Here is a 14,396-nt window from a genome sequence, read left to right as displayed (position 1 = left end):
TTCTATTTTTTAGAAAAGCTTGAGAAGGATAGGTATTATCTCTGCTTGAAATGTCTGGTAGAACTCGAAAGGGGGATTTTGATTTCAGTAACTTAAAAAGAGACTCTTCTGAATTGTTCTGTCTGGCTTTGCTCTTTTCTTGCTTCTTCAGAGAAATGACCAAAAATTTCTTCAACACCCAGTTCGGAAGCTTGTTCCGCACAGACCAGAATCCCACCTACTTCCTGAGGCGCCTGTCCCGCTTTGCTGACATCTACATGGCGTCTCTGAGCTGCCTCCTGAACTACGACGTCAGCCACACGTTCTACCCCCGGCGGACTCCGCTGCAGCACGAGCTGCCCGCCTGGTCGGACCGGGCCCCCGCCCTCAGACCCCCGCTCCTGCAGGAGGCCCAGGCCGAGTAAGTGGGGCCCGTCCGCGGAAGAGGCTGGAAGCCGACCCCCGGCCAGCTGGACGTGTGCGGTCGACTCGTGTGCAAATGAGTGTCGCTTTCGGCCAAGACACAGATACACCTTTTGATATTTATTTGGTACCTTTGGGAGACTCCTCCCCGAGTTGTCGGGACAGACGCCGGCAGCCCGGCCTCTGCGTTTCCCGTACCTGTTGGGCTTCAGGGCAGGCCGGGTGTTGAAACTGTGATTGGCCTCGTGTTTACCAAGGTCCCGGCCCGGGCGTCCTTTTTCCGGGCCCGGTGAGACCTCTCGATGCCGGTCTCCGTTCCAGCGGCGGAAGTGCCGAAACCCTTCTTGCCTCTTCGTGGGCGAGGGGCCGAACGTTCACAGGCAGCGCTCCGGGAGCCGGAGGGGACTGCAAGCCGCTCGCCGCAGGCTCCACGGTAGCCTCGCACGGCGGCACGGGGCGTAGACGGTCCCCAAGCCGCGGCCGACTCCCCGGGCCCGCGGCGCTGGGGCTTCGGCCTCCTGGCCCCTCGCTCGAAGGGAGACTCGGCCTCCCTGGGACGTCTTCTGTGAAAGAGCAAGAGGAGGCGCGGGTCCCCCGACCCTCTCTTGGCCTCCCCTCGCTTGGCCTCCGTGTCCGCTCGCTGTGCCCGCCCCCTGCCGGGGAAGCCGCGCAGTGCCACGTGGCGTGGGCGGTTCACTGCTTCCCCGGGGCAGGGGAAGAGGGGGAGAGGAGCTTCCTGTTTACTCCCCGGCCTGCAGAGCAGACGGCGTGCGGTGCGGCCGCGAGCGCGCGGGGGATTTGTGATGGGCCTCGCGGGAGTTCGTCACCCCTGAAAACGCCACCCCAGCGTTGGTTTGCTGCGCCCGTCGGAGGGCACAAAGTGACACAGGCGCAGAAATGTCCTTGTGATGAAATGCCCCGCCGGGACCCCTGCTGGGTTGTCAGAATCTTGTCAAAACACACGCGTTAACCAGCAGGTGGGGAGGAGGCGGCCCTGTCACCGCGGAGCCCTCGCGGTCCCTCCCTGCCGTGTTTGTGTGGCTATTTTGGGAGCGTGGGTGGCTTTCTTTAGGTGGCTGTGCTGAGGGTGGGAGAGGGTAAGGGCCTGGCAGCCCGGAGGCGGCCGAGGCGCAGCCCGGCTCGCCGAATGCCTCGTTGCTTCCTAAGGCAATGCGCGCGACTCTCTTGCTTTACCCTGCAGCATGGCAGGTCCACGGAAGGGGGGCTTGCGGAGAGCGCTCGCCGTGTCCGCGGTTTTAGTGTGGCAAATGTATCAGAACCAGCGGTTGATGAAATGCTAGCTTCATCAGAAATTAAATGAGTTCCCTGACATCCTTTGCGATGCCCTTTGCAATGCCCTTTAGACCCAGTCGACCCGATTTGGCCCCCTTTGTTACTTGTAAATTTTTGTTATAAACACAGTATTCCATTCTTTTGTTGGGAATGGGGTAGGCATTTTGTCTGCTGTGTGTTAGCTCCTATGTGTTTTGAGCATCAGAGAGTATTGGAGACGGGCATTTAATGGGCACAGGTGGATGCCCAGAACTGCTTGGTGTTAGGGTCTTCAGTGGACAAGCTGGTGCTGTTGGCCTTAGAGTTTCTGCTTGGAGAAGCTGAGCAAGGAAGCAAAAAAGTCTTTTCTTACTTTTGATCTAATCAGGTAGTCAGGGGATGTTAGGTGCCCATTGCATTGTGTTTTGTTCCCTCGAGAATGAAGTAGAGATATTTTTAAAACTGTCTTTTACGATAGCTAGGTTAGGTGACGCACACCTTAGGGGAGAACATTTTCTCGGGGTGAATAGTGAATTTTACAATATATTACCAATTAAGATTTCAGTCTCTGGGCCCTCGGACATGGCGGGATTGAGATCTGGCGTGTGTAGTAGAAGCCTGGCATCTGTCTCAGCAGGTCCCACGGAGCACACACTTGGTGGACGGCGCCCATGCCAGGGCCAGCAGCCTGGGTCAGGACAGCCGTTTCCACGGCAAGGACAGACATGGGCCTTCTCCTGTGTGCTCAGTCAGGGTAGAGCGTAACCTGTCCCTCTTGGGACTCTGCTGGGACTTGGCCCGCTGCGCTGGGCGTCACATTCTCCCCAGTTCTCTGTTGTGTACACTGATGAAAGCATATCGGTACAAGTGAAGCGAGTCTCCTTTCTACCATGGAAAGTGAACACAATTAAATTGGTCTGCACATTGAAAAATAGCTTTGGTTAGGCTGGTGGAAGGGGGGCGGCGCGTGCCCGCTGCAGAGCCCGGGTCGGCTCGTGGTACCCACAGCAGACCGCCCTGGCGGGGGCCTGCACGGCTGGCGTTGCAGCCGTTTATGGATGAAACTCGGCTTTTCAGGTATCTTAGGAGTTTGGCTCAGGGCTCCCCCTTTCCTCCTCGTATAGCCTCTTTTTTCTTCTTTCTCTCTCTTTTCTCTTCAGCTCCACTTCCTGCCATCACCGTTAATGCGATGTAACATAAACCACCTGTTACTGATTCAGTCCCATCTTAGACCAATTGTGTGAATGTATTGGCCCTCTTAATTATCGCAGAAGAGAAATGAGAAGTAATCTTCCCTCCTAGCTAATTGAGCTTTGGGTGAACTAAACGGCTTTTCCTCTCTCTTCCTCCCAAAGGCCTTTTAAGCAGTAGAGTGTGCTAAATATTGGACTTGATTCCCTCTGCTGAAGGCTCATTTGCTGCCAACGACCCACTCGGGGGCTCTTTTCCAGAATGCTCTAAGACTAAACTTGGCCAGAGGCAGGTTTCCTTGATTGCTCTATTCAACTACTGGGGAGTCTGTGTTTTGCCCTCTTAATACTAATTCCCTTTCGTACCAATTTTTTTTTCTCTTTCGGTCTCTCTCTTTTTCTTTTTTTTTTTGCATTAGCATTTGGGAGCCTGGCTCCAAGTTTAGCTAACCTTTAACACCCTGGCGGATTAAAGGGAGCGAAGTTTCTCTGATGCAGGATTCAGCAAGCCTTGCCCGTAAAGAGCCAGATAGGAAGCACTGGCGGCTTTGCTGGTGATTTTCTGTGGCCACTGCTCTAGGGACGGGCACGCCGTGTGCCATCACCACCTGATGTACAAAAACTGCTGCAGGGTAGACTTGGCCCCCCCCCCCCCCCCCCCCCCCCCCCGCGCGCGCGCGCGCGCGCGAGTGGCTTGTGGCGGTGGCTCCGGCAAGCTCACCTCGCTAAGAGCACGTAGGGGAACGAGGTCAGAGCTGCGTGCGGCCGCTGGAGAGACGCTCTGAAGGCGAGCGCGCCGCGGTCCCCTAAGCGGCTCCCCGGGCACGTGCACGCCCGTGGCCTGCGTTTGCGGCACGCAGCGTGACCGTTGCGGGGTGGAACTGGACGGGCCCGGCGCTCGCCGACTGTCCTTCGTTGCGCTGACCTGTGGTGACGCTCGCGGACGCGATGGGCGTGGCTGCCCAGAACACCCTTCCCAACCGCAGGACTCCCCCCCTCCGGCCGCCGGGTGAGCCGCTTACCATCCTCAGCTGGTGGCCCACGTCGAGGGCTGCCCTCCAGAAAAAGCCCTGCCTCGGACCAAGTCCTGCCCCCTTCCTGGAGCAGCCGGCTCCTGCCCTGCCCGCCCCGCTTCCTTCCCTTCTCGTTCCTTCTCCTCCGTTTCCGGGTGTCGATCCCAAGAACACTCCCCCCACACTCTTCCTGCACGTGAACTCCATCTGGGCGTCTGCTTCCCCGGGGACCCACCCCGCTACAGCACTTCTGTACTTTGTACTGCACGCTTGGACCCGGGCTGGGGAAACCGTGTTCTAGGTATTTAGCAGAATGACAGGTTGTGCCTGTAGGGTATCGGGCACAACAGATACGAGCTAGGTAGACTTACTATTTATTCTGAATGTGAATTTGCTATTTATTCTAAATGTTGATTTTCTGTTACAGGATATTGAACTTAGTGCCAAATAAAAATTTGAATTATGTCGTCCAGTTCACTAAGTCGTATGCTTTTGTGTGCTTTAGTGGCAAAGCCATATCAAATTCAACGTGCCCTAAAAAGAACACCCTGTTGAGGAGAGGAAGACGTGTGGGTCATTTCTCGCTCCTTTTGTCCCAGCACCCCAGCAAAGCACACTCGCTCGTTTTCAGAGCTTGAAGAATGTAGTTAAGGCACAGACAGAAAATTGGCATGAGCTTCAGACTTAGGCAGCAGAGAACCCCCCTGGAGTCTCTGTTCCCTCTTGAGAGCAGGGAGAAAGTCATCCACGTGGTTGTCTGCAAATTACCAGGAAGGCTCAGACTTGGAAGCAATGTTTTGCGGGCAGAAATTACCGAATAATACAAAATTAGGAGTGACTGCTATGAAGTCACATCACTACTGGGTTTTGGATAAATTTATAAATACTTTGAAGAGGTTATTTTTAAAAATTATTTCTCTGTGTGTGTCCATGTGCTCATGTATTTAACCACCTTATTTTCCTTGACCTCTAGATGTGCCGGGAACTGCACTTCAGTCACTCCTCCCATGGGTAGCCTGCCGGTCTTCCTTTTTTAAAAAAATTTATTTTAATGTTTATTTTTGAGATACAGAGCGGGAGTCGGGGAGGGGCAGAGAGAGAGGGAGGCACAGAATCCAAAGCAGGCTCCAGGCCCCGAGCTGTCAGCACAGAGCCCGACGCAGGGCTCGAACTCACAGACCATGAGATCATGACCTGAGCCGAAGTTGGACGCTTAACCGACTGAGCCACACAGGTGCCTGTGCTGGTTTTCCTTTTAATCGCTTGCCTTTTTGCACCTGTGATAGTGGTACTGGCAGACTCACCGGACAATGTGTGCCTCATTCGTTTTGGGGAGCGATCTAGAAACGTGGCATTGCTTTCATCATGGCGTGTTGTCCTAGAAGAGACGGTGAGCTGCCCTTTCCTGGAGTTGTGAAAAAATTTAAGACACGGGGCCACCAGAATTTCTCACCTAACTCTACAACACCTCTGATGACGCGGAACAGTTATTTGGGCCCTGAGGGCATCCGGAGAGCCTGAGGTCTGCTCAACCCAGGCTTTCACTTCTCTGTCCACAGCAGTGATTCCCAAACCTGGCCAGTCCTGCCCCCTAGCGAACATCTGGAAGTATGTGCTTCCTTGTCACAGTGATGGGAGGGCCACTTCTGGTCTTTAAGGGCAGGGACCTGGCGTAGCAGACATCCTGCATTGCTTGGGAGAGCTGTGCACAGTGAACAACCGTCCCAAGTCTATGCATCACCACTGGGAAGTTCCAGAACATTTCCATTACCCCAAAACTACTAATCCCATTCCTTCCTTCCCCCGTCCCTGGCAATCAGTAATCTATGAATTTGCTTATTCTGGAAATTTCATATAGTGGAATCATACGGCGTGTGGTCTTTTGTGTCTGCCTTCTTGGCATGGCATTTTCAGGTTTTATCCATGGTTTCGCATGCATCGGCAGTACTAATTTTCCTTTTAGGGTGGAATGATACATCACTGGATATACCACTGTTTGGTTATCCATAAGATGATGGACGTTTGGGTTGTTTCTCCTTTTTGGCTATTATGAATAATGCTACTATGAACATGACTATATAAGTTATTATATGGATATATATATATATATACTTGGGTATATACTTAGGAATTTCTGGGATTTCTGGATCACTATGTTTAAGTTTTTAAGGAGCTGCCAAACTTTTTCCAAGTGACTCCGCCATTTTACATCTCCACCAGCAACGTACGGACCTTCTGATTTTTCCGCGTCCGTGCCAACACTTGCTATTAGCTGTCTTTTTGATTATAGCCCTCCTGGTGGGTGTGAAGCGGTATCTCGTTGTGGTTATCACGTCTTCTTCAGCAAACAAGACAGAATTAAGAAAGAAGAACTTATAAGGCAGGTCTTGGCTAAATCGAAAGGCCCCGGTTAGGCCTAAAAGGTGGATTTTACCTTCAAAGTTTGACCCTTCCCGTGGCAAACTCTTTTTGTTTCCCAAAACACTGGTTTTGTTCCGTTGACTTCGTTTCTGTTCCATAAACATTTATTGAGCACATGGCACGTACCAGACACTGGGCTAGGTGCCGACAACAAAGACGGAAGAGGCGGGTCCCTGCCTTTGGGAGCTTACACTCTAACAGGGAAAGGAGACAAAGGTCATAGTTAGTGTCGGGGAGGAGGCAGTGAAGTGCCACAGAGAGGTACAAAAGAAGGACAGCGGAGGGGCAAGTCCCCCGGGTTGGTGGGTGGACTTAACGTGGCCCCTCACCCACAGAAACAAAGCGATCCTTCAGATTAACCAAAGAGATGAGGTATTGCTTGAGTGCTTCATACTTTAAAACATCAAGGGACCTTCCTTTCCGAAAGGCGACGTCCTGAGGATTCGCAGCTGACAGCCTCGAGGCGGCTCTGGCTGATGGGCCGCGGGGATGGCGGGCCGCTGCAGGTCTGGGCCCTCACAGCGCCCCCAGGGGGTCACTGCCGTCCGGCTGCTGGTCTTCAGCATCCTGGAAAAGAGAGGGGTCTGAAACACGCCGGGCGCGGGACCTTCCGCTTGTCAAGGTTGTCTTTCCAGGTTGAGCCTTCCCTCCGGCCACCGGTCTGAAGCCTTGAAGGGGTTCAGGACATACTACCCCAAGATATGGCACCTTGGCATTTTTAATATCTTAAGCTGAAGGAATTTTTGAAAAAAACAGAAGCAGCAGGATGGTCACTCCGACCTTCCCCTCCTTGTTCCTCCCTCTTCCTCCTGTTCCAGGACAAAAGAAGACACTTATCACCAGAGACGAGGAATTTGGGGCCAGGAAATCTGCACAAACAACCTGGTTAAACTAACGCTTTATTTTCTAGTTTGCTTCACCATTTACTACCCCAAGCCCAAACCCCTGTCTCGTCCATTCTTGTTTCTTTGTGTAAAAGATAGAAAAGTTTCCTGCTCTCGGCTGTCCGGCAGGCCCCCGCGTACATGTGAACTTTCAATAAAATGTATATGCTTTTCTCCTGTGAATCTGTCCAGATTACTTTTCCCACCCAGCCAGGGACCCTAAGAGGTGGAGGAAAACTTCTGCCTTCCCTACAGCCTAAACAGTCCCTCTCCAAGTGCTCTGCCCACACGTCTGTGGTAGGAGGGTCTGTTCCCGTGGCCGTCTGTCTTGTGTCGGGAGGCGGGATGGTTGTTCTGGGGGCAGTCGCTGCTGCTTGAAGCTTGTGTGCCCTAGACAGGTCATTTCAATTCTGCTGTTTCCCCCTCATCTGTAAAGGGTCATAATATTTACCTCACAGGGAGGTATGAAGATTAACTTAGGTACTACCTTAAGGAAGGTATCCGCACTCTACAAAAGGTGGCTATTAAGAGGATTACAAAACACTGCTTTCAGGGGCGCCTGCGTGGCTCAGTTGGTTAAACATCTGACTTCGGCTCAGGTTATGATCTCACAGTTTATGACTTCAAGCATTGGGCTCTGCGCTCATGGTGTGGAGTCTGCTTGGGATTCTCTCTGTCTCTGTCTCTGTCTCTGTCTCTCTCCAACTTGCACTTTCTCCTCTCTCAAAATAAACCTAAAAAAAAGTTAAAACCTTTCAGATGAAAAATTCTTGAGCATTTGATAGAGTCCATTCAGAAGCCCTATTCCAGAGGCAGCACCCAAGCCTTGTGCCGTCTGAGGCTCTGATTGGCACCGAAGTTTCGTTAATTAGCATAAGAGACGTGTTCCAGATGACTGGATTGGCTACAGATATTGTTTAGGCACCCCACCTTGAATAGAAAAGGTAGGAGAATGTAGAAGGTCACTTGTGGGAACGGCACCCTCAGCTTAGGACTTCTATTCCTGGAACTTGTTTTTGCCACCCGGTCTGATGAGAAAGGTTCATCTGACTCCTGCATTTGGGATACCCTCTCTTCTGCCTCGGGAGAATCCTTCATGCCCGGGGCTGGCAGGACCCTCAGAAGGGGACAAGCAGCTGAGAAGACGTGAAGAGCTTTGAATAAGATGGATAACATTCCCCCCACCTCCCCTGCAGCTGTTTAAATGAGGCCAATTTCCACATAACAATGCTTACAGAAATAAACTACTAGTTGAGATATGCATAGCTGAACTTACCCTTTCAATTTGGATGGGGAAACTTTTACACGGGTTTGATTAGAAACACAAAATAGGATAAGATCTGGTTATTTTTCAATCTGTCGCAATAAGAACACAAGATCTTTACGTTTGGTTCACTGCAGAAAAACAAAAATGTCGATGGCACTATACAAGCTTAAAAATGGGGCGATACAGTATTTCTGTAATGTTTCAGCGCCACCTTACAAGAATTCAACACCCATACGTCTTGAGAGGAAGGGCGGCATATGTTCACGCGCAAAACAATCACAGCAGCTCTCTGGCTGTGCTTCCTTTCTCATGAGGGTTCTAGACCAACAGCCCAGATTCAAGTTATTTCCTTCGGCCCGAGTGATGCCGTCAGCTCCGTCTGCTCAGGTACATACTAGCTGCCAATTCTTATCTTTATATAAAAAGAAGCGTTAAATGTTATTACTAGCTTCTCCCTCCAGACCCGGTAATAGATGACAGGTAGGATGTGCCTTCCATATTCAGTGTGAATCAGGTACCTTGCCATGGGCTCCCTCTGGGTGGAAGTCAGTGGGGCCCCAGCTAAGCTCAGAGACCACTAACTAGAAAGAAACGAATGGTTATTTCCTGGAATACCAGAGCAGATCACGCCCCTCTAGATATAAAAGAGCTGATCAAAGTGAGATAGGGCAAGTGAAGGACTCCATAAAAATCTGCTTTTGCTCCTTTCCCGTGTCTCTTCTTGCTAGGACCTGCACCCCCATCCCGCTCCACACGTGCCTCGGAAGGCAAATCCCTTATGACCTCCCTGTCAGGCGCACGAGTTCATGATTTCTCTAGAACAGATAACATCTAAGGTGAGAATGACTGGAGTAAGCCATCATAGGCTTTTTCGAGACCACCTGATCTAGACGCCTCAACGCCAAGGCCCTCTGGCTCCAAGGACTAACACCTGGACCCTCATCTCTGTTCTGGCTGTTTCCCGGAAGCCTGAGAGGACGTGGACGCCAGACCACCATCCTCCGTAAAAAACCCCAGACCCAGAACAAAGACCAGACTGACGTTCCTTTCCTGTAGTGGCCTCCCGGGCACTCCGTCTGCATCTGCTCTCTCTGTACCTTCAATAAACTCTGCTCTCACTTCCTGCTGGCTCGCATTTGATTTCCAGAACCAAGGAGCCTCTGGGCTGGTCCCGTGGGACCCGGCCCGCTGGCATCCAAAGGAACAAAGCTCCGAAGGCAAGAAGCAGCCCTGACAATGGGCAGAAACCTTTTGTTGACCATGTAAATAGGTTTATTTAAAAACATTTTTTTTAATGTTTGTTTATTTTTGAGACGCAGAGAGAGACATGGCATGAGTGGGGGAGGGGCAGAGAGAGAGGGCGACACAGAATCCGAAGCAGGCTCCAGGCTCCGAGCTGTTAACACAGAGCCGGACGTGGGGCTCGAACTCATGCACTGTGAGATCATGACCTGAGCTGAAGTCAGACGCTCAGCCAACTGAGCCACCCAGGTGCCCCTAAAAACATTTTTTAAAGTAGGTTCCATGCCTAGCATGGGGCTTGAACTCACGACCCTGAGATCAAGAGTCACATGCTTGGGGCAGCTGGGTAGCTCGGTTGGTTGAGTGTCCAACTTCAGCTCAGGTCTTGATCTCAGGGTTCATGAGTTTGATTCCTGCATTGGGCTCGCTGATGTCAGCACATAGCCCGCTTCAGATCTTCTGTCCCCCCCCCCCCCCACTTGCGTTCCCTCTGTCAAAAATAAATAAAACATTAAAAAAAAAAAAGAGTTGCATGCTCTATCAACTGAGGCAGCCAGGCACCCCAACAATTTATTTTTTTTTTTAATTTTTAAAAAAAATTTTTTTTTTTCAACGTTTATTTATTTTTTTTGGGACAGAGAGAGACAGAGCATGAACAGGGGAGGGGCAGAGAGAGAGGGAGACACAGAATCGGAAACAGGCTCCAGGCTCTGAGCCATCAGCCCAGAGCCCGACGCGGGGCTCAAACTCACGGACCGCGAGATCGTGACCTGGCTGAAGTCGGACGATTAACCGACTGCGCCACCCAGGCGCCCCGGCACCCCAACAATTTAAATATAAGTTTAAAGCATAACATGAGAAAGAAAAAAACCCTTTTTCGGGCCTGAGTCTTATTTTGCACAGGCTCCCTCACAAATGTGTGTGGCAGAATGAAGCTCAGGATTTGTGCATGTAACGTGTCACTTCTCACCTGGTCACAAGGTTGGGGGTGGGCAACCTCTGGTTCTCCCTGATTACCTCTAATTGTTGAAGACTTCAGTCCCCCTGAGAGAACTCGGGGACACTGAACAGCCAGCATGGCTTCAGTCAACTTGCAATACTGGCTTTTTTAGGCTTGTTGTCCCAAGAATGTTCTAGAAATGTGCTTTTCTTGGTGCAAAGCTTTCCACTTGGATTTGGTGAAAGACATCATTTACCTACAACTGACTCTGGTTCTAGGTACAGAAGCAAACTCACCATGAAGGGGTCACAGGAAGGTTCTGGGGGAGCAGAGGGAGTGCTCTCATACAAGGGGTTCGGTATATTCTCAGGCTGCTGCTTCCCAAGAGCTGCAACGTTGATATCCTCTTCGGACTGCTCAGAAAGACAGCAGAGGCTAGAGCCAAGATGTCCCCAGGGCAGCAACGGCTCATTCAAGCCAGCAGGAAAAGCCAGCCATGCCCCACCTCCCCCTCCGGGAGCTTTGTCTTTGTAACAGTCCTTGGCTGGGCCCAACGTGCACCGCTCTGAAGTGTTCAGCCGGCGGTGACTCAATCTGTCCGTCCAGGTGTCACCACCACCCAAATCAGTGTGTAGGGTGTTTCCCATCCCCTCCCCCTTCCCCAGGAAGTGTCCTCACGCCTGTGCCCGCCAGTACCCAATCCCAGCCAGGGTAACTGCTATTCCGACTTTCATCACCTTGGAGTGGTTTTCCCTGTCCTTGAACTTGACATAAAAGGGCTCATACAGCATGGACACTGTCGGTAAAAAGTGCTGGAGCTTATTAATAGGCAGGTGACCTGCTATGAGGAACCGGCCTGCCACCGTCTTCACCAGGCAGGTGTGGGGGCAGCCAGGGCACAGGGTGGGCCGGGCGGGGGCAGAAGGCACATGAGGGAAGGTGCTCAGCCGTGGGGTCACTGCCAAGCCCAGTCCCCAGAGTTATCCCCTGCTCAGCCAAGACCCGCTGACCCACCTGTCGGCCCAACAGTTCAAACGGGGTGACATCTGAGGCTGGCTGCACCGTGGGGCCTGACTGTGCAGGTCCCGACCCTGTCCGCCACCCCCGGTGTCAGCCGGCCTTGAAGCCCCCACCGATCACAGTGGGTGCTTGTCTCCCGACTCCTCCAAGGTGAGCGACCTTCCGGGTGCCTGGTGAATGTGCCTCCAAGCCAGACCCCTGCACGGAGGCTCCGAGAGCCAGTGCTGCTGGCAGCCCATCGCCCTCCTCCCCGAAGCCCCCTTCGGCCGGGAAGAAGGGCTTACGGCTGCACCGTGGCTCCTGTCCCAGCCGGAGACCCCCCAGGACACGGGGGGTGCGCGCCGAGCCCCCAGCTACTGGGTGAGCTCAGTGAAGCCACCGGTCAGCTGAAGGAGCCCAGAGCCAGGGGCTGGAGTGCAGAGAGCGCCCCACCACCATGCTCCCATGTTTCTCTCTCTCACCTCAAAATGCTGGAAGCCAATTGTTCTCCGGTTTAGTCGAAAGTAAGAATAGGCAGCCAAAGCGGCGGCTCCGATGATCAGGATGGTGGCAAAGAATATCCCTGTTCCCAAGCCAGCGTGGACTGAGGCCTGCACACAGAAAGGGGAGGCGGTGATGCTTAGCACCGGTGCCTTCCGAGGAGAGGGGTGCCTTCTGGAGCCCACCCCATTCTTGCTGGCCTGAGGCATCTTGGGGGCCAGTTGGGATGAAAATGAAGATAAGACAGGTAACCTGTATTTAGCCCTTGCCACTGCCAAGGTCTGTTCTAAGGCCTTTCCGTGAAACACTCCAGCTAAACCTAGAATAGTTCTAAGAGGTAGGGAGTTATTACTGTTTCTGTGTTTACATGGTTGGCAGGGGGGCGGTGGTGAGGCACAGAGAGGGTAAGTGCTTGCCCAATATCACACAGCCAAAGAGGAGTAGAGGTGGGCTTTGAACCCAGCCTAGCTTTGGAGCTTGTGCAATTACCCAGTATGCTATGGCGCTTCTCAGGAGCCAGCTGGGCTCACCTCTCCCCCACACTTTTATTTTTTATTGTTTTAATATTTTTAATGTTTATTTTTGAGACAGAGAGAGACAGAGCATAAGCAAGGGAGGGGAGAGAGAGAGATAGACACAGAATTAGAAGCAGGCTCCAGGCCGTCAGCACAGAGTCCGACGTGGGGCTCGAACTCGTCAACTGCGAGATCATGACCTGAGCTGAAGTCAGACGCTCAATCGACTGAGCCACCCAGGGGCCCCTCCCTCACACTTTCAGAAAGCAGAATACTGACACCATCAACCAGCCAACCAACCCTTATAGAGCCCGTGCTGTGCGCCAGGGACTATCCTAATTATTTTGTATTTTTGACTCCTAGTTCTCCCAAGAACCTGGAGGTAGGCATTATGACTCCCATTTTGCAGATGAGAAAAACGGGGTTCAGGATGTTCTGGGATTTGTCGAGGGTTGCATAGCTGAAGAAGTGGAGGGGCCAAACCAGAGCTCAGGATTTCTTACTCCCCTTCCAGTGGCTTCTCTGTTGGCCCATTCATTCAACAAATATTAACGGTGGCAGGGGTTATGTTGCTGACGTGTGGGAGCAGGAGTGAGATGAACCAGGGCCTTGCATCCCTGAGGCCAGCCGCCATGGACGTGGGAGCCTCCTCCGGTCTCCAGAGAAAAGGAAACAGGGCTTCTAGGGACAGTCTGCTTCTTAGGGAATGGACGCCGGACCCCTTGCCAGGAACCCTGGATACTCACCAACGGGGCGGGGGGTGCCTTTAAAGGCCTGGAAATGACATGAATGATCCCATTGGAGGCAAAGATGTCCCACTGAAGAATGGCTCTTCCGTCGACAAACCTGGTCTCCTGGGGAAATGAGAGGAGGAGAGAGGGAAATGAGAGGAAATGAGAGGAGGGCTGGCGGAGATCTGTGGCCATCTGCCTCTTTTCCCCACGTGGGCAGCCCCTCCATGGAAGGAAGTTGCTCAGTTTCTCCGAGGTCCTGCAGTCTGCGTGTCAGACCTGTTGCTACCGACAGGCAGCGCAGGACTTCTGCTCACCATCTGGACAGCCCAGAACACACTAGTTGCCCTTGGGCCGAAAGGCAGATCTAATGGCTGCAGGGAACCCTAGGGGCCATTCTGTCCCGCCTGCTTGTCTAAGAGGTAAGAGCTCAGAAGGAAAATGGTTTGTCTAAGACCATCCGGGTGGCAAATGGCAAACCCTGAGCCTCCAAACTTCGGGTCCACTGCTCTACGCACCACCCCGGGCTGTTAGAAAATGGATTTTTAAGTGATCTAGTCCCCTGCTAGTCAGAGCGTGATCTACCGTCTTGTGGTGGTGCGTATCACTGAGAGTTCATTAGAAATGCGGAAACTGAGGTCCCCATGTCCCACCTACTGAATTCGGATCTGCATCTTCCCAAGTCTCTAGGTGATTAAATGCATCTTAAAATTTGAGTAACCCTGGTCTAAACCACTAATCTTCAAGAAAAGAAGCCATTTGTCAGGTAAAGATGACAAAGCAACACTCTTTGGGCACTTGCCACACGTCGTGAACGACTGTCACACGCTGCAAGCGTTAAACCACGGACTCCTCACAAGTGCCCGTGATTCCGGCACCACGGCGGTCACGGTCACCACTACCGCCATCACTTGTCACCATCACCATCATCACCGTCAGTATCACCACCACGTTAGTCATCAAAACTGACGCCATCACCACCATCGTCCAAATACCATCATAACCACCATCATCGTCAC

General features: G+C 52.4%; 2 protein-coding genes and 1 long non-coding RNA gene across 7 annotated transcripts in view; 1 reads left to right on the top strand and 2 right to left on the bottom strand.

The window, feature by feature from the left end:
* Nucleotides 1-14,396, top strand: part of NT5DC3 (5'-nucleotidase domain containing 3) — an 86,431-nt gene that overhangs the window by 58,355 nt on the left and 13,680 nt on the right. The window contains exon 14 of one of the 3 annotated variants that reach the window (XM_045467013.1): nucleotides 7,117-7,424. The exons of 1 other annotated variant lie outside the window; for it this stretch is intronic. In XM_045467013.1, the coding sequence (XP_045322969.1) occupies nucleotides 7,117-7,405 (289 nt within the window). In that variant the 3' untranslated portion in view covers nucleotides 7,406-7,424. Of the gene's footprint in view, nucleotides 1-151; nucleotides 2,567-7,116; nucleotides 7,425-14,396 lie in introns of those variants that run through there. One more of the 3 variants, XM_045467014.1, reaches the window with a different exon arrangement.
* LOC123592090 lies at nucleotides 2,198-3,694 on the bottom strand. Its single transcript, XR_006709586.1, has 2 exons — nucleotides 3,586-3,694; nucleotides 2,198-2,559 (listed from the first exon to the last, which is right to left on the bottom strand). It is a non-coding gene; the product is annotated as an uncharacterized LOC123592090 (long non-coding RNA).
* The window catches only part of STAB2 (stabilin 2), a 166,693-nt gene continuing 158,677 nt past the window's right edge, over nucleotides 6,381-14,396 (bottom strand). For all 3 annotated transcript variants that reach the window (XM_045467010.1, XM_045467011.1, XM_045467012.1), the window contains 4 exons: nucleotides 13,393-13,500; nucleotides 12,113-12,241; nucleotides 10,928-11,044; nucleotides 6,381-6,865 (listed from right to left, as the gene is read on the bottom strand). In XM_045467010.1, coding sequence (XP_045322966.1) covers nucleotides 6,815-6,865; nucleotides 10,928-11,044; nucleotides 12,113-12,241; nucleotides 13,393-13,500 — 405 coding nt within the window. In that variant the 3' untranslated portion in view covers nucleotides 6,381-6,814. The remainder of the gene's footprint in view (nucleotides 6,866-10,927; nucleotides 11,045-12,112; nucleotides 12,242-13,392; nucleotides 13,501-14,396) is intronic.

Source organism: Leopardus geoffroyi, chromosome B4 (genome assembly GCF_018350155.1).
Source record: "Leopardus geoffroyi isolate Oge1 chromosome B4, O.geoffroyi_Oge1_pat1.0, whole genome shotgun sequence".
NCBI lineage: Eukaryota > Metazoa > Chordata > Mammalia > Carnivora > Felidae > Leopardus > Leopardus geoffroyi.
The sequence above is the reverse complement of the archived record's forward strand: the minus strand, read 5'-3'. Positions and strand labels throughout refer to the sequence as shown.